The 23,054-nt window shown below is 54.9% G+C and overlaps 1 protein-coding gene across 8 annotated transcripts in view; it reads right to left on the bottom strand.

Annotated features, from left to right (window-relative positions):
• SBF1 (SET binding factor 1) overlaps positions 1-23,054 on the bottom strand; it is a 153,043-nt gene that overhangs the window by 15,210 nt on the left and 114,779 nt on the right. For 5 of the 8 annotated variants that reach the window (XM_073328997.1, XM_073328999.1, XM_073328998.1 and 2 more), the window contains 15 exons: positions 22,860-22,937; positions 22,159-22,272; positions 16,242-16,370; positions 15,830-15,928; positions 14,795-14,999; positions 13,872-13,984; positions 13,101-13,250; positions 12,698-12,766; positions 11,534-11,692; positions 11,026-11,285; positions 10,592-10,764; positions 10,248-10,321; positions 9,724-9,919; positions 8,965-9,092; positions 1,591-1,766 (listed from right to left, as the gene is read on the bottom strand). In XM_073328997.1, coding sequence (XP_073185098.1) covers positions 1,591-1,766; positions 8,965-9,092; positions 9,724-9,919; positions 10,248-10,321; positions 10,592-10,764; positions 11,026-11,285; positions 11,534-11,692; positions 12,698-12,766; positions 13,101-13,250; positions 13,872-13,984; positions 14,795-14,999; positions 15,830-15,928; positions 16,242-16,370; positions 22,159-22,272; positions 22,860-22,937 — 2,123 coding nt within the window. Of the gene's footprint in view, positions 1-958; positions 1,037-1,590; positions 1,767-8,964; positions 9,093-9,723; positions 9,920-10,247; positions 10,322-10,591; positions 10,765-11,025; positions 11,286-11,533; positions 11,693-12,697; positions 12,767-13,100; positions 13,251-13,871; positions 13,985-14,794; positions 15,000-15,829; positions 15,929-16,241; positions 16,371-22,158; positions 22,273-22,859; positions 22,938-23,054 lie in introns of all 8 variants that reach the window. The other 3 variants (XM_073328995.1, XM_073328996.1, XM_073329001.1) reach the window with 1 other exon arrangement.

Genomic DNA, 23,054 nt, shown 5'->3' with positions numbered 1-23,054 from the left:
TATCTGAGCACCGACTAACTCTCTGCACCCCCTGTGAGGCCAAGCACCACTCTGATCCCTATAGGCCAGGTGAGGAGCCGAGGCAGAGGCCAGACTTGCCCAAGCTCACATAGGATGTCTGGGGTGAAGCAGGGAATTGAACCTGGGTCTCCCCCATCCTAGGCTAGCCCCCTGCAGCCCCGGGCCCATCCTTCCCCTCAGGATGGCGCTGGGCAGCACCAGCGCTGCCCTCTCCACAGCAGACGGGGCTGCTGGCTACAGACTGAGCTGTCAGAGGCTGCCAGTTCCCCAGAAGCAGCCCAGCACCCTCGGGGCCTGGGGCGCAGGGAGTGGACCCTTCCCGCAGGCTAGCAGGGCTTTGGGAGGAGGGCACAGGACAGGCTCTGGGGGCTCCGAGCTCCAGTGCAGATCAGGTGCCCAAACATGCAGCTGCAGACACGAAGAGGGTCCAAATAATGTCAGTGCTACACCCACCTAACCCTACTGCTGTGGCCACCAGCTCAGGCTGCCCCGAGGCTCGGAGACAAAGGAACACGACTGGCCCCCAGCACAGGGCATGGTGCAGATGGACAAACACTTCCACGATTCACCTCCACAGCAGCTGCAAACAGGGGTGGGCACAGTCCCCTTGGGACCATATGGGGAACTAAACCCTCCATCTAGACCATATGGCCGCAGCGAGGTTGGGCCCTAATCCAGCCTGTACCATAATGGTGGAGAGAGGCATCAAGTTTGCAGCCCAGCCTGTCCCATGATGGCAAAGGTGGGGTTAAACCTGCAGCCCAGTCCGAAGCCCTGGGAGAGGGAAGGGAAGGGAAGGGAACACCACACCACAAGGGAAGACCCAAAGCCCTTAGCATGCAGAGTGGGTGAAAGGAAGAACCACTGGGACCAGTGAAGGCTAGAGCCTGAGCCAGTGCCACCTTGCAAGCCCCTGTCCAGTGTGAAGGTGTCTTACGTGGATGAATGGCCAAGGTGCCCAAGGGATATGACACCCACTGCCAGGCCCTGGAACATATCGGTCACCTGCTGGGAGCTGGGTCACAAACACACAGGAGAGACGCTTAGACGTCACACAGCACCAAGCCCAACGCAGCAGCAACCAGACCACCAGCAGCTACAGCACTTGCTAGTCACAGAACGCGGGTGGCACAAAACAGGGCCCCCTCATGCACAGGATCTTCTCATCATCCCCAGCGCTGCCCACCCTCCTGCAGGGCTGGGATTAGACCAGCAAGGGGATTCCCCCGACAGTTAACGCTGCTGGTTCACAGGTTTGAGAAGGGGTCCCTACGCCACCCCCTTCCCTTCTGCTCAGGGCTGGACCCGCTGCCTCGGAGAGCCCAGGCCAGGAGTCGAGGCACGTGACTGCAGTCTAATCCTGGCCTCTTGTCCCTGGGCTGCAAAAGCTTTGGAGCCAGTGAGCCAAGAACCCAGTCCTGGAGAGAGGCAGAGGAGACTCCTTGGGGGTTTCAAACAGGGACCCAAAGAATGCCCTGGGTCTCACGCTCCCTGGCAGCTCAGTCCCATCACAGCGTGGGGTGGCCTAGGTCCCCACTCCCCAGCGAGGGGGCACAGAACCTCCGATACCTGAGTGAGGGGTTTTTCTCCTTGGCCTTGGGCTGCATGGCTTGCTTGGGCGACTGGCCCACGGTGAAGGCGAAGGTGCCGCGTACGTGCTGGGGATAGCGCAGCTTGTGCAGGTGCTTCCTGAAGACCTCGGCGCTCTCTGAAGCCACCTCCACGTCGAAGGCGATCCGCAGCAACTGTGGGGAAAGCAGAGTGGGCTCAGACTGCCACTGGGAGGAGGGCCTTCCCCCACCCACATCAGGGCCAGGACCCCAGGGGAAGCACATTTAGCACACAGCGTGGAGCAGAGCCTGCAGCAGTGTGCCTGGGACCAGCCCGCCAGAGCACTCACCGCTTTCCTGCTCACCCAGTCTGACACTGATGGTTACTTTTGTCCCACGCCCCCAGTGGCTTCACAGACTCTACCGGATGGTTACTCGATGTCCCCGTGCTGCCATCCCCGCTCCCAGGGCGGGCTGAGAGATCTGCTCATGGCCCCAGCTGCCCGGCTCCACACCCAAACAGCAGTGTAGTCAGGTGGACAGTTCAGCCCCAGAATGAAGGCAGGCCCGTTTCCTGCAGCACTGAGAGCACACAACACCCCTGGGAGCTAGGAGATGTACAGCGACCCCATTCTACAGGTCAAATAAGTCGAGTTGGAGCTCAGGAGTTCCCAGACCCCGGCCTAGCGCTCTGTCCACAGGAACATGCCTCCTCCCTTAAGCATAGAAACCGGCCACTGCCTGGGGTTCCAGCAGCCCCTCAGGCTGGACGGGAGGGGGAACCGCAGCACAGATGGGTTCCCTGCTCCGCTCCACTCCGAGAAGGGGCTCAGAATTGCATCATGGGCTGATACCAACTGCCAGGGAAAGAGCTGTTTATCCATGGGGCAGCCAGGGAGCAGACGTCACCTCAATATCAGCTTACCCTCTGGAGCAGGGCTGGCATGACAGGGCTACCCACCTGTGGCACTCCGTCCTGACTCCAGATACACACCAGAGAGGAGGGCTGCATGAACACTGGAAACGTGAGGTGGTCAGCTTACCGTCCCCCAAGGCCCCACGCTCGGGCATTCTGCAGCTGCTCTTCTCCCTCAACCCAACCTTCTCCCTGCACCCCCACTTCCAACCCAGTATCCCAGGATGGCTCTTGGGTCAATGGCTCTCATGTAACCCAGCAGGAATGGAAGTCTGAGAGAAGGCAAATGGTGTGGGGTGATACCACAATCTGCCCCCCAACACCAACAGGACCACCATGGTCCACCCACATCCCTGCCCTGTTGCTTGACTGTCCCTCAAAGCTGTAAAACGCTGTGTCTGAGAATCTTATACACGTGCGCTCCCCTCCATAATGCACCACAGGGAGACTTACAGACCTGTACAAACACAAAACCCACGCAGCCGCAGAAACAGCCTGTCTGCCATGTCCTGCCTGGCTTTTTCTAATATAATTTGATCCTCCTGATTTCAAAAATGGAGGTTAGCAAGCTGAATTCTGAAGTTTAGACCCTCCAACTTGCAAATACGGCTGCCAAAATTCACCAGAAACATTTGAGATACTAGCACCATCGGCATGAACTTGTCAGCAAAATCAAACAGTTTGGCACAATTCCTTTACTGTCTTTTAAGAACTAAAAAGAGAAGACACATGGTTCTAATACCCGTTGTACCCTAATACTGAACTTTTTATAGCATTTAGTCACCTAGATATCATAATGTTAGAAGTTAATCGTTACACAGAAGGCTGTTTTTCCTTTAATACGTGAAATCATTTGCTTATTTTCTTGCATGCTTAGTATTTTATAGCACATAATGCTTTGTAGTTAGAGTACAACTGCCCCAGAAGTCATGGTGATGGCATTTTTTTCGTTTTGTTAAAAAAAAAAGTGACTGGTTAGATAACGCGTTGGTTACAAGGACATATGAGTGGCCAGACTGGGTCAGACCAATGGTCCATCAGGCCCAGTATCCAGTCTTCTGACAGTGGCTGGTGTGAGACACTTCAGAGGGAATGAACAGAACAGGGCAATTATCGAGTGATCCATTCCCTGTCGCCCATTCCCAGTTTCTGGCAGTCAGAGGTATAGGGAAATCCAGAGCATGGGGCATCCCTGACCATCCTGGCTAACAGCCATTAACTGACCTGTCCTCCAGGAACTGATCTAGTCCTTTTTTGGAACCCATTTATACTTTTGGCCTCACAACATCTCCTGGCAACGAGCTCCAAAGGCTGACTCTGTGTTATGTTTGTTTTAAACCTGCTGCCTATTTATTTCATTGGGTGACCCCTGGCTTTTGTGTCATGTGAAGGGGTAAACAACACTTCCCTGTTCACTGTCTCCACACCTGTCATGATTTTATAGACCCTGGGTGAATGGGGCAAACAAAGTTTTTGTCCTACAATGGCCCATTTAGTCTTGATAGTGCTTCTTCATGGGCTAGGGAACCAAGTTCAGAGCAGACATTTTTACAATTATAAATCAAAACTTACACATAACCTTATAGCATGGGATACAGACATCACAGAATATCAGGGTTGGAAGGGACCTCAGGAGGTCATCGAGTCCAACCCCCTGCTCAAAGCAGGACCAAGCCCCAATTAAATCATCCCAGCCAGGGCTTTGTCAAGCCTGACCTTAAAAAATTCTAAGGAAGGAGATTCTACCACCTCCCTAGGTAACGCATTCCAGTGTTTCACCACCCTCCTAGTGAAAAAGTTTTTCCTAATATCCAACCGAAACCTCCCCCACTGCAACTTGAGACCATTACTCCTTGTCCTGTCCTCTTCTACCACTGAGAATAGTCTAGAACCATCCTCTCTGGAATCACCTCTCAGGTAGTTGAAAGCAGCTATCAAATCCCCCCTCATTCTTCTCTTCTGCAGACTAAACAATCCCACTTCCCTCAGCCTCTCCTCATAAGTCATGTGCTCCAGACCCCTAATCATTTTTGTTGCCCTTCACTGGACTCTCTCCAATTTATCCACATCCTTCTTGTAGTGTGGGGCCCAAAACTGGACACAGTACTCCAGATGAGGCCTCACCAATATCGAATAGAGAGGGATGATCACGTCCCTCGATCTGCTCGCTATGCCCCTACTTATACATCCCAAAATGCCATTGGCCTTCTTGGCAACAAGGGCACACTGCTGACTCATATCCAGCTTCTCATCCACTGTCACCCCTAGGTCCTTTTCCGCAGAACTGCTGCCTAGCCATTCGGTCCCTAGTCTGTAGCTGTGCATTGGGTTCTTCCGTCCTAAGTGCAGGGTCCTGCACTTATCCTTATTGAACCTCATCAGATTTCTTTTGGCCCAATCCTCCAATTTGTCTAGGTCCCTCTGTATCCTATCCCTGCCCTCCAGCGTATCTACCACTCCTTCCAGTTTAGTATCATCCGCAAATTTGCTGAGAGCGCAAACCACACCATCCTCCAGATCATTTATGAAGATATTGAACAAAACCGGCCCCAGGACCGACCCCTGGGGCACTCCACTTGACACCACTTGACACCAGCTGCCAACTAGACAGCCATTGATCACTGCTCCATGATTTTTCCAGGGACTGAGGTGAGGCTGACGGGCCTGTAGTTCCCAGGATCCTCCTTCTTCCCTTTTTTAAAGATTGGCACTTCATTAGCCTTTTTCCAGTCATCCAGGACTTCCCCCGTTCGCCACGAGTTTTCAAAGATAACGGCCAATGGCTCTGCAATCACAGCCGCCAATTCCTTTAGCACTCTCGGATGCAACTTGTCCGGCCCCATGGACTTGTGCACGTCCAGCTTTTCTAAATAGTGCCTAACCACCTCTTTCTCCACAGAGGGCTGGCCATCTATTCCCCATGCTGTGATGCCCAGCGCAGCAGTCTGGGAGCTGACTTTGTTCGTGAAGACAGAGGCAAAAAAAGTAAGATTATAAAACGCTTGTAAGCTGCTGCATATATTAAAGTCAATGCCTATCTCAAACAATATTAACATGCAGCTGAGCTGCTCAGTGCTCATTTGACACCTACAGTCTTGCCAAGAGCTGACACCTGATTTACCAGCATCACAACCATGCAAACTATGCAAGATGGGGGGCCACCTGCATCACAGTAATATATCAACTACCAGCTGAAGTGCTCAAGGAGTTTTGACAAGGGAAAACCATCTGGAGCCAAACCATCTGGAGATTTGGCAGACACATTTGTAAAAACAGTACTTCAGACTGGAGCAGACCTGTGCAGGTATCACCAGGATCTAGTAAGGGTGTTGAAGGCAAACACACTCAAGAAGTACAAGGCCCATCCAAAGAGTGGTAGAATGCAGATACGTGTCTCTTCCAAATATCTGGATGCATTTCGCTGGGCTTCCAGAAAATAAGGAGGACTTCGCAATACTTTTACCTGAGCAACTAATGACACGCACCACCTGATAAAATCATCATTCCGGCTGGTGGCTTTCAGGATGAGGCTGAACTATGGTGCTTTGCAGCCACAGTCGATAGCCATCAGCTGTATGATCATCAACAAGAAACAGACAAGAAAGATTCTACATGGTGTCTAGCACGGTTGTTGCAGCCGGGGACACTGATATGCTTATACTTGGCTGCTCACTATAGCACAAAGACATGTAAGCAGCTTTGGATGAAAACTGGCACAAAGGAACCAAAGTACTTTCCTAGCCTTGCCATTTGTGAGAAGCTACAATATGAACCTGCTGCTCTGGAAAAACCACTCCCATTTCATGCCCTGACTCGTGAGATGCTACTTCTTTTATTGCTGGACACAAGAAGGTCGCATGGAAAGTTTTTCAAGGACACCATCAGCTTCTAACACACCTTGAACAGGGAGACCTGGACTCACAGAAGGTGAAAACCACAGAAGAGTTTATTTCTAAGATGTATGGCTTGCCAAAGGTCCACAGCACTGACAAAGCAAGTGCCGTTTTGGTCACACGCTTGTGGTCATCAGAAGCTCTACCCCTAAGAAATTATGCTATTTATTTCCATATACACAGAGCTCACTACCAGGCAGGAGTTTGGAGAAAGGCCCGCTGCCAAAACCTGTCACATCTTCCTCCCAACAAACTGGGTCAGTCACAGGAGGACAGGTCTGGTGCCACAGCTCTTAGCACTGCCAGCGGTACCAGCAGGCAATATCCGTGACTGCCCAACAAGGTGCAGCAGCCAGCGATGCAGGTGCAGAGCAGCACCTCTCATTTGTACAGGAGCATGCAAAGGCAGTGAACTGGGACAAGGCTGTGTCAACGCACCTGCCCCTTACTTGAGAATACTGGCCTTACGCGCCGAGTACGTGTCGTAAGTGACCTAATCCTAAATTGATTCAAGCTGCCAGGGTATACCAATGCTCCTTGAAATAGCACAACATTAACTTATTTGCATTATAACATTTCTAGTAACTCGTATAAACAAGACACTGAAATCCAAGAGCTTTCTGAAAAGGCTTTGCATATTACTTGGTCCCTTCTGTTACATCCTACAGGAAGAGCCACCTGAAGCAGGTTAATCCTACGTGAAAAGGAAATAAAGATTTACACTTCAGCGATTTCCATGTGTTACTGTCTGCTCTGTATGCCCCACGTACTGCGTGGTAACAGCCATGTTTGGAGGCAGCACCCCCAAATTCTCCTACAGAGACTTGTGACCAGCTTTTACCAAATGCCTCTGGCAGTTAACATTTCTGAAAACCCGACTGGTCTGTCGGGACCCCTCCCCCTGAGCCCTTGGAGGAGGGGATGCTGCCTTTCAGCCCTGCATGCCTAAAGCAGCACAGGGGCAATAAGCAGTAGGAAAGACACCCCACGCCTTGCTCCATGGCTGCAGCACTGCCTGGAAAAGCTCACTGGCTTGGGTCTAGCTCAGCTCCTGCGCCCCTCAGCATCCTGTATGTCAGCAGAGCACATGGGGCTCGTGAGACATCACACCCTAGCACTACCATTGGTCCAGGACAGGACAGCAAATTCTATCCCCTTCTCTGCGATGGAGCCTACAGATCCCAGCAGGCAATGCTCAGCCAGGCCACAGCTGGCTCTGGGACCTGCAGTCACCTGGCCTGATGGCTGCATTTGGCCAGTCAGGCATGCAGCAGCCCAAAAGCCACACAACTTGCCAGCAAGTTAAAGTAGTATGAGCTGGATGAATGGACTATAAGGTGGATAGAAAGCTGGCTAGATCGTCAGGCTCAACGGGGAGTGATCAATGGCTCCATATCTAGTTGGCAGCCGGTATCGAGCGGAGTCCCCCCAAGGGTCAGTCCTGGGGCTGGTTTTGTTCAGTATCTTCATTAATGATCTGGAGGATGGCATGGACTGCACCCTCAGCAAGTTTACAGATGACACTAAACTGGGAGGAGAGGTAGATACGCTGGAGGGTAGGAATAGGATACAGAGGTACCTAGACAAATTGGAGGATTGGGCCAAAAGAAATCTGATGAGGTTCAACAAGGACAAGTGCAGAGTCCTGCACTTAGAATGGAAGAATCCCATGCACCGCTACAGACTAGGGACCGAGTGGCTCAGCAGCAGTTCTGCAGAAAAGGACCTAGGGGTGACAGTGGATGAGAAGCTGGATATGAGTCAGCAGTGTGTCCTTGTTGACAAGAAGGCCAATGGCATTTTGGGCTGTATAAGTAGGGGCATTGCCAGCAGATCGAGGGACGTGATTGTTCCCCTCGATTCGACATTGGTGAGGCCTCATCTGGAGTGCTGTGTCCAGTTTTGGGCCCCACACTACAAGAAGGATGTGGAAAAATTGGAAAGCGTCCAGCAGAGGGCAACAAAAATGATTAGGGGTCTGGAGCAAATGACTTATGAGGAGAGGCTGAGGGAAGTGGGGATGTTTAGTCTGCGGAAGAGAAGAATGAGGGGGGATTTGATAGCTGCTTTCAACTACCTGAAAGGGGGTTCCAAAGAGGATGGATCTAGATCGTTCTCAGTGGTTGCAAATGACAGAACAAGGAGTAATGGTCTCAAGTTGCAGTGGGGGAGGTTTCGGTTGGATATTAGGAAAAACTTTTTCACTAGGAAGGTGGTGAAGCACAGGAATGGGTTCCCTAGGGAGGTGGTGGATTCTCCTTCCTTTAAGGTTTTTAAGGTCAGGCTTGACAAAGCCCAGGCTGGGATGATTTAGTTGGGGCTTGGTCCTGCTTTGAGCAGGGGGTTGGACTCGATGACCTCCTGAGGTCCCTTCCAACCCTGATATTCTATGACAAGCCCAGGAGGTCAGTGACCCCTCTACTCCAGAAACGGTCTGCAGGGCCCAGGTCCCAGCTGGGGCCCAACACAGCAGTTTGGTGAGGTCTGTGCTCCTAGCCCCAGAAGACCAGCAGCAGCTGGGAATAGAGTCCAGCTTTCTGCCTGGAGAGTGTCTCTGGCAGGAGTGCTGGGGGGCTCATCTCACCTGGAATGTGCATGAGCGCAGCTGCAGCCCCTCCTGGATGAACTGATCTGTCTGGACCGTGGTGCTGATCTTCTTCTCTTTGGTCAATGAGGCAATGGGGAAGGACCGGATCACCACCTGCTCCCCCACTGGGGCCATGGAGAGAAACAGGGGACACGTTAGCCACATGCAGGATACCGTCTCAACCTGGCTCAGGCCGCCAATGGGCTGGGACATGCAGCCCTCACCTGCTCCCCAGTAGCTCTGGGACTGCGCTTGCTGCTCCAGGGCAGAATCAGCCTGTAGCCCAAGGCAGCGGGAGCTACATATGGGGACCGGAAAGTAAAACTGGGCCCAAAGGGGGCCCTGCTTGGCAAATGCCTCTCCCCAGACCAATGGGCAAACAGCCCCTCCCCTGTAAAAGGGAATTCCTTTGCAGTACTCTGAGTAAGCCCCTGCTCTGGCCACAGCCCATTCTCAGAGCTCCACTGAGGGAAAAACCATCCACCAGCCCAGATTCCTGCTGGCTCTAAATGGTGCTGGGCTCTGGTTCAGCAAAGGCAAAAAGCCCCCTACAGCAGAAGCCTCCCCCCCCAGTCCAGTCGGCAGCAGGGCAGGGCTTCAGACACCCCACCCAGGATAGATTCCTCCCTGTCCCGGCAAATCCTCCACCTCCCACGTCTGGTCTGCCAGGCAGGAAGAGGCCCCGAGGAGCAGTGCGGGGACCGGCCCACCAGGCTGCAGGGGATGCAGAGTGTAGCACAGAGGGAGGGTCCTCACCCAGCGGGTCCGAGGGTGTGCCCTTGAAAACGATGCGGTAAGTGGTGAGGAAGATGGCTCCTTCCGCGGGGAGCAGTGGGGGGCCCCCAATATTCCCTCCGGCAGCTTCTTCACGTCCGTCGGGCATGAGGTACACACGGAGCCCTTCCATGACGCACTCCTCGCCCACCAGCAGGCTGGGGCGCAGCAGCTTGGGCTGCAGGGACAAACAGGAGGAGGGTTGAAAGCCATGGGAGACAGGCCAGCCCCCCAACAGAGCCATGATGGCTGGGGAGAGGTTCACAACTGAGCCCCAAAATGGAGCTGCTTCAGTTCTTGCTGGAGACCCACTGGGCCCCCTCCCTTCCACGGCAGACAGGGTTATTCCCAACTCAACACAGCTGAGCTCAGCTGCCTCACAAGGGAGGCCTGTGCAGGCAGAGGGATCCCTTTGCACGCTGCAGGCTCCCTCAGCCATGGTGCGGGGCACAGGGGGTGAAACCCAGAAGGGAGGGGATGCCCCTGTGCAGCAAGGTAATACAGACCTTCTGAATAGGAGGGAGCCTCTTGCTCTCCCTGTGCACAGCATCCAGAGTCTCTATGTGCATCTGCACGATGTCTGAGGAGGAAGGGAGATGCAGAGTTAACCCTACGGGGCAGGAGTGTCCCGTCCCGGCTGCAGGCCCCGGACAGCAGGAGACTGAGAACACGGGCCTACTGCAGCCTCTCTGCCAGCCTCTCCACTTCCTCCTGGGGGAGCTGAACCCTCGGTGGGCAGTGCCTGAGCACACCCCTCCCCTGCTCTGGAGGGGACTCACGGCAGCAAAGCGCTGGCTACAAACCCAGCCCCCTCCCCCAGAGGCCCCCCTGCGCTGGACAAGCTGTTTACCAGGGATCATGATGTGCAGCCCCTTCAGGTGCTCGTTGGTGACGCCGCTCTCTGTGCACACCTTGTCCACGAAGCGGTTGATGAAGCGGACCACGTAGTTGGCCACATCGGAGCTCTCGGCATCCTCAAACCCACTTTCCGTGTCGTAGCTGTCGGCCACACTGCCGGCAATGCTAACACAGGGAGACGCGGCTGGGAGTGAGCCTGACCACGCAGCACATGCCAGCTCTCTCCCACACTCCAGACAGCCTTGCTCTCCCGGGCACCCGGGCGAAGACTGAACCCCAGGCCCACACATACAAAACACTAGTTCCACCCACAAACGGGACAGCCCGCCAGCTCCAGGGCCTGGCAGCACATGCCAGCTTCAATCCGCCCCTCCCCACCCAGATCCTTCAGTGGCAGCTCCCACACACTGCCCACCGGCCAGCTACCTGTTGGTGACAAAGCTGTTGCTGACGCTCTCCACGTCGCCCAGCCCCGAGCTGCGCAGCAGCCGGTTCTTGCTGGTGTCGAGGGGCAGCAGCAGGTAGCTCATACGGTTGGCATAGTGGATGGCCTGGCTGAAGACTGTGCTCTCCTCCTTCTGGATCAGCTCCTGCTGCTTCTCCCGGCTCATGGTAGGCCACAGCCGCCGCTGCTCCGATGCAATCTCCAGGGCAGATTTCTCTTCCTGAGGTCCCTCCTTGCCCTCCTAATGGAGCAGGGGGACAGATCAGCCCTTTGCCTGAGCGGGAAACCTGTGTACCAGCTCCCACCACACAGCATCTGCAGCAAAGCACCTGCTCTCATCAGGGGCTCCTACCCCCATCTCTCCCCAGGAGCCCCAAGCCAGGTCACATCCCAGACCCTGTGCCTTCAGGCCAGTTCTTGCCTCCTCACTAGCTACGAGGAAGGCTGGGCCAGGACAGCCTGGGGCTGGTATTCCTGCCGCCCCATCACCTCATCCACGTGGTTCTCCCCGTTGCTCTCCAGGTACAGGGCTCGGATGTGGTTCTGCACGTCGCAGTAGAACATGGCCTCCCAGAACTGGATGTTGGTCCACACTACATGTTCCTGCACACAGCTGTAGGCAAACTGCGTGATGCCCGGGCTCAGTTTCTGGGGGGCAGAGAGAAAAGAGGGTCTCAGCACAGATGCCTCCAGTATGCCAGCCCTTCCCCAGCTAATCCATGCTGTGCTCTAGCTGGGAAAGGCAGTGCCCTTGGCCAGCCAGCGACACCACAAACGGAGGCCCCTCCCTGCACAAAGCAAGATTGCACTGACTGCCCCTTCTGCGTGCCCAATTAATGCCACAGCAAACCACCTCTGCTGTCGGGGAGCAAACACTCCTGAGCTCTGCTCCTGCGAGACTGAGGGAATCAAGATCAACACTCCCTGGCCTCTGTGACCAAGCTGTCTGAGCACCCTGCAGCTGGGTGCCACGGCCCTCCCTGCGTTCTCAAGCCCAGAGACGAGCAGCGCCAGAGAGAGGCCCAGCCACTGCTGCCATGTCTTCCGGACAGGGAGCCCCTGCTGCCCCACAGGGTCTGTCCACACTGCAATGAAAAAGTGGCGGCTGGCCCGCCCATGCCAGCTGACTCGGACTTGTGGGGTAGACCTCCAAGCTCTAGGGCCCCCCCCCCACATCACAGCATCCTAGAGCCCAAACTCCAGCCCGAGCAGGAAGTCTACACAGCAACAAAACAGCCCCTCTGCCCACGCCCCGTGAGCCCGACTGGCACAGGCCCGCTGCAGGTTTTGGTTGCATTGTAGCTATACCCCGAGCGGCTACCTCTGGGCTGGGAGAAGCGAGGCCAGTGGATGCAGAGCTGACGTCTCTCCTTGCACCACGGCCTCTCAGGGCTGCCTTAGTGCAAGGCCCCTCAGACAGGCTCGAGTCAAAAGGGTTTGGGGCCCAATGGGACGGAGGCAGGAGGCAGAGTGGAGCCTTCATGCCTGCTTGAGCTACAGCCCCTGTGGGGTGACCCCCTCAGAGAACTGCCCCAGGAGCGGCACAGCTCAGTGCTGCTCTTGGCAGCCAGTCATTCCGCAGTTACAGCCAGGCAGACACGGGGCCGCTCTGCCGGGATCTGTGGCACGCACCAGGCTGCACCGGATACTTACTCGGCAGAAAGCAGTGACTAGTGGCAAAAGCGCTGCTGCAATCCCATGCTCATCCATGGCAGTGCAGTCCTGGGGCGGGGGGGAGAGAGACGAGATTAGCACACAGCCCTGGAGAAAGGGGCATTCACTGTAAGGCCCCAGAACTACAGATCCCCAAAATTGCCCCCCAAACCTCATCCCCGCAGCTCTGGAGAGGGCTTAACTGGTATTCGCCGCAGGGCCCCCAGAGCTGTAGACTTCCACCCACACACCGCCCCAAGTACCCTCCAGGACAGAGCTGTGCTGGCTTCCCCAGCATCCCGGAGATTGCACCAGCCCCCCGAAAGAATCCAAGGGTGTGATGGCAGCAGCCCTGGTGAACCCTCGCCTCGCTGCAGCTCCGGCCAGCCCCTTTGCGCAGTACCTGTAAACAGCAGTTCATCATGCGGACAATGAAGTCGAATTGTTGGTGGTCCAGTACGGCCCTGTTCTGCTGCACATGCAGGTTCAACTCCTGGGTCAGGCAGTGTCTGGCTGCTCGGCCCTTCATGGCCCTTAGCACAGCTGGAAGCAGCTGCAGGAGGAAGAGCACAGAGTACAGCGACAAGACCAAGCTTCCAGCCCAGGCCCTGCTGAGGATTACAGGCTGGAGGGCAGTTGGTAGCAGTTGGAGATGGATGTAGAATATAGAGTGCCTGCTGCAAGGCCTGATGCTTTGGAAACTCGCAGACAATCCACCCACCCACCCTGTGGTGGTCAGCACAGCCAGAGGCGACACACTGAGCCCCCTGTGCCACAACGACCCACCCTGCAAACCCACACCCTGGAGAGTTAAATGCAGCAGCACCGAACTCTCACTGCCCGGGACCCCAGCCCGTTTTGGCCATCTCCAGAGGCCAGTCCCAGGTGGGGGAAGAAACAGACAGTGGCCACAGCATTCCAGGTTTGCCAGCCCACACTGGTTAAGTGCGGCAGGTAGCCAGGCTCCGTGGCACACTGGGCAAGAGGCATGCTGAAGACGAGCGTGTGAGGCGGCGTGGGGCAGCCTAGGCAGATGGAGGACTGGACGCAGACAGGAAGCTCTCTCCTCTAAGCCTCTGTGTGATGGGACAGCAGAGATGTAGAGCAGCCAGGGGCTGGGTGTCCTGTCTCTCCACACACCTGCCCCTTTACCACCAGCTCCCTGAGCCCTCACCTTTTTGGCTTCTAGCATCTTGTTCTCGAAGACATAGGAGATGCAGTTCCTGACCACCTCCAGGCGGCGGGCGCTGTTGGCCAGGGCACTGCCATTGCGCTCCATAATGGCAGCTGGGGAGAAAGTCGCCAGTCACTACACTGCAGGAGTAGGTAGGGGGAGGCTGGCCTGTCCCCCTCTTAGGGAGACACGCTGCACAGCCAGCCCATCTCACTGTCCTGCTCTGGGGCTGAGTATTTCTGACGCCTGTGTGGGTCTCCCCTGCTCCCTTTCCAGTGGACAGCACGGCCCAACTGGCTACGGTGGAGATGAGCAGCCTCAGGGGCATGGACCCCCAGGGAGTGCTGGGCAGCAGCCCAATTCCACAGATAGGCAAACTGAGGCACAAAGAGGTGCACTGACTTGCCACAGGGCATGACAAGTCAGGGGCCTAGCCAGGAACAGGATCCAGCAGTCCTGACTCCTGCTCCCACTCTAACACACGAAGCATGTTGTTCCGGAAGCGAATGGTTTTCTGAGGTGGCACAGCTAGAGATGCAGAGCAAGCTGCTCGCCTCCCCAGGCAATGCTGGCCCTGCAGCTCAAGGCTCACCCTTTCAGAAGAGTCCACGGACTTCGGATGCCCAATTCGAGGCACTTTGGGCTGGACTGTCTGACCTCCACCTTCCCTGCCTCAGCTCAAGGCTGAGGGGAATCCCAGCCACACGTAAGAACGGTCTCTCCAGCCCTTCCTAGCTGACAGACCCCTGCAGCCTTCTCCACCCCAGGCCCACCGGCCTGCTGCAGGCTTTGAAATCCAACCAAGCTGCCAGCGGAGAGGCCAGCGGTGCCCATACTGAGATGAGCACCTGGCAGCGCTGAGGCAAAACTTCCCCCTCGTGTGGCCCTTTGCCGTGAGGCTGTGCCCTTCCTGGGAGACATACCAGTGGGGGGTCCCGATGGCACCATACACTTCTTCTCCGCCTTCACAGCCGGCGGGGCTGTCTGCAGCTTGGCAGTGGCCTGGTCGATGATCCACTGGACTGTCCCCTCGTCCAAGCGGGGAAAAGGCCTCTGGTGTAGGCGCAGGTAGCAGCCTTCTGTGGGCTTCTGCACCTTGTGCATTGTCACTGCGGGGTATGGGTTCTCCTATTCCAGCAAGGGGCGCCAGTTACTCTCCAGGGCAGACCTGCCATGCTGTGTCCCTCGAACAGGGAGCGCGAGGCTCCCAGGCAGGATCTCCCTGGGGAACTGCACATGGCGTCAAGGCCAAGCCCTTCCCACACATTACAAACCAGGAGCCCTCCAGCACCAGGTGCTGACTGCCCGGCTTAGACCCAGCTGCTCTATGTTCTCCAGAGACACAGAGACAGTGAACACCCAAGCACAAGTGGGGCCAGGAGAGCTTGGACATGCTGGGCAGGTAGGGAGCTCAGCCTTCTGCAGCAGGGCAGTGCCCTCCCAAGTCCGACAGTGACCCTAGGCCACAAAAGGCAGTGTTGTCGTGCTCTAAAGGCCGTCTCAGAAGGGTGCCCTCGGTCTGAAGGCTGGTGGGGTGGTTGGCCAGATCCTCCAGATCAATTGGGACACCTGGGGGAGGAATTACTCTGAACACCCTTCCCCCCGTGCATGCAGGGTCCCTCCAAATCAGAAAGAACCAGACAGGCAATGGGTTGACAGTTCAAACCACAAGGCCACATTCCACCTGGGCCAGCTCCAAGAACGGTCACCGATCTACCCCTCTGCCACCTCCAGCTGTGGCCAGCGGACGAGAGTTGAGGCATAGGGGTGGAATGTACCCCAAGGAGAAGAGGCTCCTGCACTGGGCATGCAGCAGTCTGCAGAGATGAAGGGAGAAAGGCCCTCCTTCAGTGGGGGCCCCTGACCCTGCTCAGAGGGAGGCCCTGCCCTTGTGCCAGGCTCCCATCTCCATGTTATTCCTACCCCAGACACCCCACAGCCCGGCCCTCAGCACTCACGTTTTTATAGAGCTGCTCTGCCAGCTCCTTGATGTGCCGCAGTATTTTCTGCTTGCTCCCCTCCTCGGCACGCATCCGCTTCACTTCATAGGCGACCAGCTGAGGGTGGAGGAGAGGCATGAGGGGCAGCCTCCTGCGTGGGAGCACGGGTGCCGTGTTGGCGGTGCTCCTTAGTGCCAGGCCTGCCCCAGCTCCTCCCGGACCATGCAGGACACTGCAGCCAGCAGGCAGAGGCTGCTCCCCTGATGTCTTTGGCTCACACCTCAGTCCCTCGGAGGGGAAAGCAGGAGCTCAGATATGCTCTGCGGCCCTGGGTTATTTACTGAGGGCTGTTAGTGCCAGAGACAGAGACGTGCAGGGCTGCCAGCCAGGGAAGGGAAGGGGGGGAGTTGCCCCCCCAATCACCTCTTACCTCATCAAACAGGTCAATTGTTCGGTATGGGGCACCCCTCTCTGTCACAAAGCCAGCGAACGCCATGCCTTCCAGGACCTTGGTGAGGAAGTCATCCTCCACCAGCCCCCTCTGACTGAGGAAGGCTGCCTACAACAAGGAACAGCAGGTGGCCATTAACGCACTGGCCTGAGTCTCAGCCCCCAACCTTCCAGGCAGCAGCCCCATGCTGGGGGAACTAGCAGGATGTGTGCACAGCCATGAGCCTTCCTTTCCCCAAGCCCGCTTGCGATGCAGTGTCTATTTCAGACCCAGACCCTTGGGCAGGGTTTTATTTGCCCATAAAGTCCCAGATGGTGCTGTACAAATGCCCCCCTGAACACTTCCCCCTCTTCACAGCCCTGAGGAGTGGGTCAGAATTAGATTAATTTACAGACAGGGAAACCCAGAGAGAGAGATGTACAAATCAGAACCTGGGGGCACGTCTGAGTGAGAGCTCAGGAGTTTCTGGTCCCAAGGCCCCTACTCCGAACGCCACACTCCTCAACCCAACAGATCTCCAAGGCCTTTACAGCCAAACACGTACAGGCATCAGTTCAAATATGGCTGCCTCTGGGGTGGAACACAGGACAGCAGCGTGGTTTGAGACTGGAGCAACGCTGTATCTGAGGAACTCCAGAGGGAGTTCAGGGGAGGGAATGGAATACACCCAGGACACCAAGGCTGGAATGGTCAGTTTCACATCTCATGCAGTAGACAGCCTCTAACAGCACAGCACCACTCCCCACATCCCTCCCTTTGGATTGGGGGAAGGAACACACTGACTCAGGGCTTGTCCAGCCAGGAAGGTTTTTGTGGAATAACTAATCTGAAATAAGTGTGTCCACACAGCCGGCTGTATCCAAATTCCCTAGGAATCTGTGCATTCACATGGCACTGCATTTTTTGTTTTGCTTTTTAAATAAGCACACAACGCTCTGGGCAGGTGTCCCACGATGCACTGCGCAGCTGCTGGGCTCTGGACAGCCTGGGATTTTTATCACAGGGCATTGTGAAGCCACTGGAATTCTGGAACTTGGGAGCGAAGGAGCAAATTCCCATGGTTCCTCTCTTGGCATCCCACGATTCATCTGTCCCTTGTAAGCCAGCACAGTTTTCGAAAAGTCACCTGGCACGGAGGGAACACTGCTGCCTGCAACCATCCTGACAGCCGTGAATGCACAGAGGTCGTCCCACTTGCATTTGCAGTCATGCAGCTGGGTGACTTTAGGTGTCACCACCATGCCGCCGAGAGGAGAGGAGTGGTGGAGGATGAAATCAAACAGCTGCTTGTGGATGGCCTTTTCCTAGACCAGCTTCTCTCAGGGTGCCGTTTCTGGGCTCAGGAAATGAGCCCTGACTGCTGGAAAAGGGCAGCAATGCGGAGTGGCAGCAGGATTTCAGGATGACAAAGGCCACTTTCCTAGAGATTTGTGCAGAGCTCACCCTGGAGCCACAGCACACCGACCTGGAGAAGCATGTGACCATTTGCTCACCACCTCCAACTTCATGTCTGTAGCTGACCACTTGGGTGCTGGCAGATCAACTGCTGAGGCGGTTGTCAGGGATGGGTGCATTGCTAGAGAGGACACTGATGCCTGGGGTCAAACACACAGGAAGTTACTAGTGGATTTTCAAGGCTGGGGTTCCCAAATTGTATTGGGACCACCGGTGGGACCCATGTGCCTATTCTTTGCCCCCGACATCAGACCTCAGAGTTCATCGGTAGAAAGGGGTATTTCTCCAAGGCTGTTCACTGTGGGAGGTTCACCAGCATTAATACATGGGGGGAGTCTGGAAAGGTCTGTGGTGCCAGGACCCTTAGAAGCTAAGCCCTGTTTTCTTCAATTACAACGGGTACCTTTGTTCCCAGGACCGCTATGGACATTAATGGTGCTGTGATTCCCAGCATCATCCTGGGAGAAAAAGCTGCAGAGTGACAACGGGGCATGTGTTTGGAAGACTAAGAGATGTGCAGGAGCCCGGCGATGAGGCTGGAGACTAATGAGAAATATCTACCTTCTGTGAGAGCTGCTTGCTGTATTTTGCCACCATCTGAGAGGGTAAGAGACAGCACCTCACTGATAGGTGGGACGCAAAGGGGCAGAGACCTCTGGAAAGTTACAGCCTGAGAAGCTGCTTCTGCACGCCAGCAAATCATCAGGGCCATGGGGGCAGGTTGGCCAGTGTGCCTCCTTCAAGGCTAGGAACTCAGATGTTGAAATGCACCGTGTACAGACTGTGTTAGCCACTAGCAGGAGTGTATGAAATGGAAGTTTACTATGCTTTTCCATGCTGTGTGCAATGGTTTATGAACGGGCATTTTACTGTGTTGATGGCCTACATGTAATTCTAAACCACGGAACCTTCATCAGAAATAACCTTTATTGAACATCAAACAGGGCAAATAAAACACTTCACTGAATGTAACAGTGCACATGTGAAATCAGTGGAATGTAAATCACAATATAAACAATGCACACTTTATGGACCATAACAGTGCCAAAGTAGCTCACGTGGTCCAAACATGCACAGGTGCGGGGCTTCTGCCTGCTGTTCTCACCTAGGGATGTAGAATGGCGAGGGGAGAAACTATTGCTTGTAGTTGCAGGAGCGAAGTTGGGTCCCAGGATCCACTGTTCTCCGGGTGTTGGGATATGGAGGGAATTGTCTGTAGCTGGAGCTTGGAGAAGGGTACTGCTACTCAGCACGCATGGCTCTCCACAGCCTACAGGAAACAGGTGGGACCACAGTACCAAAATGTTCTCCAGCATGACTGTCTGCTTGTGCATCAACTCCAGCAGCTGCCTCTGCATGTGCCTCTCTTTCTCAGTTTTGTCCCTTGCCAAGTCTCTCTCCTCTCTCCACAAGGAGGCCTTCCTCCATCTTGTGTTCTTATCCCTCTTCTGGGACTCAGACAAAGTACCCTGATGTTTCCTCTCTCGTCTTCCTTTTCTTGACCCAGAGATTTGCCACGTTCTGAAACTGACAATGTCCTGTTGGGGATGAGGGAAGGCGGCGGCTGTGGTGCATCGGGTGCCGGAGCTGCGGAACAAGTAGTAGGTGTACTAATTCCAGTCTCCGAAGCAATGATTCGTGATGCTTTCCTCAATTTTGGATACCACTCCTGGAGCCCTGCAACCTGACCTGGACCCAACTGCAAGAGTCTGGACAGGTCTAAAAACAACCCAACCCCTTCGGTCAGGTCTGGTTGGCTCTGATCCTCTCCGCAGCGTGCACGGCACAGTAAGGCAGTGGCAGTCGGCTGCTGCAATACTGACAGATCATGGGCACGGGAAGCCCCTACCAGGCCGGCCCCAAGGACAAGGCAGCAGCAGCTCTGGCACAGGGTTGAGGGAGGAAGGGTCAGGTTTGAACTGAGTCCGTTCTGAAAATGACATTCGTGGGTTGGGTTTGGGTCCAGGCTGGACTTCAAAATGAGGCCTGAACAGATCTATCATTCCTGTAGGACCTTCAAAGCCTGGGGCGAGCTTGGAGATGGTTAAGCAGTTTTCAGTGAGGCTGATGGCTGTGGGATATGAATATTTCAGAAACATAGCAGCTGTACAGCTTAAATTCTCTGGTGCAGATGCCATTTTGAGCACAGTGGTGGGAGAGGAGAGACGAAGTTTGTTAAATTCCCTTATACAATTATGTTATAATATATATAAAATATGTTGTGATATATCTTGACTTTAGCAAAGCTTTTGATACAGTCTCCCACAGTATTCTTCCCAGCAAGTTGAAAAAGTAGAATTGGATGCATGGACTATAAGGTGGATAGAAAGCTGGCTGGATCGTCGGGCTCAATGGGTAGTGATGTAGTGATCAACGGCTCGATGTCTAGTTGGCGTCCAGTATCAAGTGGAGTGCCCTGGGGTCTGTCCTGGAGGCTGGTTTTGTTCAGCGTCTTCATTAATGATCTGGATGAAGGGATGGATTGCACCCTCAGCAAATTTGCGGATGACTCTAAGCTGGGGGGGAAAGGTAGATAAGCTGGAGGGTAGGGATAGGGTCCAGAGTGACCTAGACAAATTGGAGGATTGGGCCAAAAGAAATCTCATGAGGTTCAACAAGGACAAGTGCAGAGTCCTGCACTTAGGACAGAAGAATCCCATGCACTGCTACAGGCTGGGGACCAACTGGCTAAGCAGCAGTTATGCAGAAAAGGACCTGGGGATTACAGCGGACGAGAAGCTGGATATGAGTGTGCCCTTGTTGCCAAGAAGGCTAATTGCATATTGGGCTGCATTAATAGGAGCATTGCCAGCATATTGAGGGAAGTGATTATTCCCCTCTATTCAACACTGGTGAGGCCACATTTGGAGTACTGCATCCAGTTTTGGGCCCCCCACTACAGAAAGGATGTGGACAAATTGGAGACAGTCCAGCGGAGGGCAACAAAAATGATTAGGGGGCTGGGGCACATGACTTACGCGGTGAGGCTGAGGGAACTGGGGTTATTTAGTCTGCAGAAGAGAAGAGTGAGGGGGGATTTGATAGCAGCCTTCAACTACCTGAAGGGGGGTTCCAAAGAGGATGGAGCTCGGCTGTTCTCAGTGGTGGCAGATGACAGAACAAGGAACAATGGTCTCAAGCTGCAGTGGGGGAGGTCTAGGTTGGATACTAGGAAAAACTATTTCACTAGGAGGGTGGTGAAGCACTAGAATGGGTTACCTACGGAGGTGGTGGAATCTCCATCCTTAGAGGCTTTTAAGGCCCGGCTTGACAAAGCCCTGGCTGGGATGATTTAGTTGGGGATTGGGTCCTGCTTTGAGCGGGGGGGTGGGACTAGATGACCTCCTGAGGTCTCTTCCAACCCGAATCTTCTATGATAGTACGTACCACTCACTGGCAGAGGTCCTTTCCCAGCACTGTCTTGGTGGGAGTCCACTTGGGTGTTGGGAGACATCACTTCCTCAGACTCGTGTGGGAAAGAGATCCTGGGTTTGCTGGGAAATTTCCTCCTCACTGGAGTCCTAGTCGGGGTCTGCACTCTTGGGTGCCAGCCACAACGTACCAGAATTCAGTGGTGGCCTTCTTGAGGAAAACGTGGCGCAACTCACGGTAGAGGGCAAGTGCTGGAAGGGTTCCTGAAGGTCTTGCGGCTACCCTAGGGTTTCCTGGAACTCTAATGGCTCTCCTTTCCTTTGTTCTGACACTGGACCTCGTCCCAGGAGTGACCCCTCTCCAGGGTTTGCTTCGACGCAGGCTCATAACATTGGCTCTCCGGTAGCTGCTGCTAAGGCAAGACTAGACCGTCTCCTCTTTCCGGCCCTAGGGGCAATCCATGGTCTCTCCATGGGTCCAAGCAGGAGAAGGGTATGCAACTCCAGGAGTGTGTAACTGGGGTGCACATGGCTGCACACCAGCATTTAAATGGGGGAGGTGACATCCAGTCAACATGATCCCAGGCAAGTAGAGAACACACAAGTGAAGAGACAGGTTGATCCAGATGTGAAGCAATGCAGTGTGGGATGCAGTGGGAAGACTGCCAGTGGCAGGAAAGATAATCCAAAATAGAGCTGCATCCACACAAAGCCTTTTTCCGGACTAACTCATCTCAAAATGAACTTAACGCACTTCCACACTGAATTATCCACTTCGCAAAAGGCCAGATAATTGGAAAAAAGAATTGTCTTGTGGGCACAAGGCATTTTAAACCAAAAGGCAATGTGAAATCCACACCCACCCCTCTTCAGACAAGCTCTCAGAGGTAAGAGTTTCTCAAGCCGCATTACTCACACTGCCCCCTGCAGTACCTGGGTTTTTGTGTACTCTGCCCATCCAAGTACTGATTCAGGCTTAAGCCCACTTACCCTGTGACCTTCTGTGCTCTGGCTCCAAGGGCGCATCTGGAATTCCCCCCTGCCCCCCACCCACGTACGAGTGGCCTTACCTTGTGGAAGCGGATGACTGGCTCTGGGTGGATGCGGATGATGTGCAGGCACCAGCGGTAGCCCTGCAGCAGCTGTGCAAACAAGCGGAGGAAGACAGCTCGGATCTCCTTGTCCTGCAGCAAGAGAAGGACAGACAGTCAGGCACTGAGAGGACGGAGCCAGAAGCTTGGCAGCAGAAATGCCTCATCAGGGAGAGACAGGCTCCGACCCAGCCGCCGGACCCAGCACCTGCCAGGCAGGAAACACAAACGGGTGACTGGAGGAAAGCAGGGGGTGGGATGGAATGGGGAGAGGGAAGGAAACCCATGCCCCCTCCCTCTGCACCGAGCAGAGGCAGAGGGAGGTCCTTACATGGCTCACAGTGAAACAGGCCCTTCGTAATTCGGTGCGGCTGTAACCCTACAGTGTCTGCTGAAGAAGCTGTCCCCAGTGCACCAGAGAAGGGGGACTTCTAGCCCTTGCTGAGAGCTAGGGAGCTCCATAAGCATTTTGCAACACCACTGTTGACTCCATAACCAGCACCTAGATGGAAGCTTCAGCCCCACCTTGCTCCTGGCCCTGGAAATAAAGAGCAGCCCCTCCCAACCCCAGCAGGGAAAGCAGCTCCTCTGCAATCCCACACCCAAGGAATGGGCACTCAGAAGGGACACACCTTAGTACAAATGCTTCTTCCCAGGCCCCTCCTGGCTCCCCCACTCACCTGCATTTTGAGGGAGGAAGCAGAGACGGTTGATGGGGGGAATGCTAAGTCTGCTACCTCCAGCTCAGGGTCCAAGATCTGCACAGACAATCAGAGAGCATGTTCAGAAAGGGAGCCCTGGCCCCTGGGAGTTCTACCACCATAGCCGGAAGAGGCCAGGACTTCCTCAATGGACCACGGAGCAGACTGCACCAG

The sequence above is a fragment of the Lepidochelys kempii genome, chromosome 1 (assembly GCF_965140265.1).
Source record: "Lepidochelys kempii isolate rLepKem1 chromosome 1, rLepKem1.hap2, whole genome shotgun sequence".
Classification (NCBI taxonomy): domain Eukaryota; kingdom Metazoa; phylum Chordata; order Testudines; family Cheloniidae; genus Lepidochelys; species Lepidochelys kempii.
Note: the sequence above shows the minus strand (reverse complement) of the source record. Positions and strands in the feature narration are given on the sequence as shown.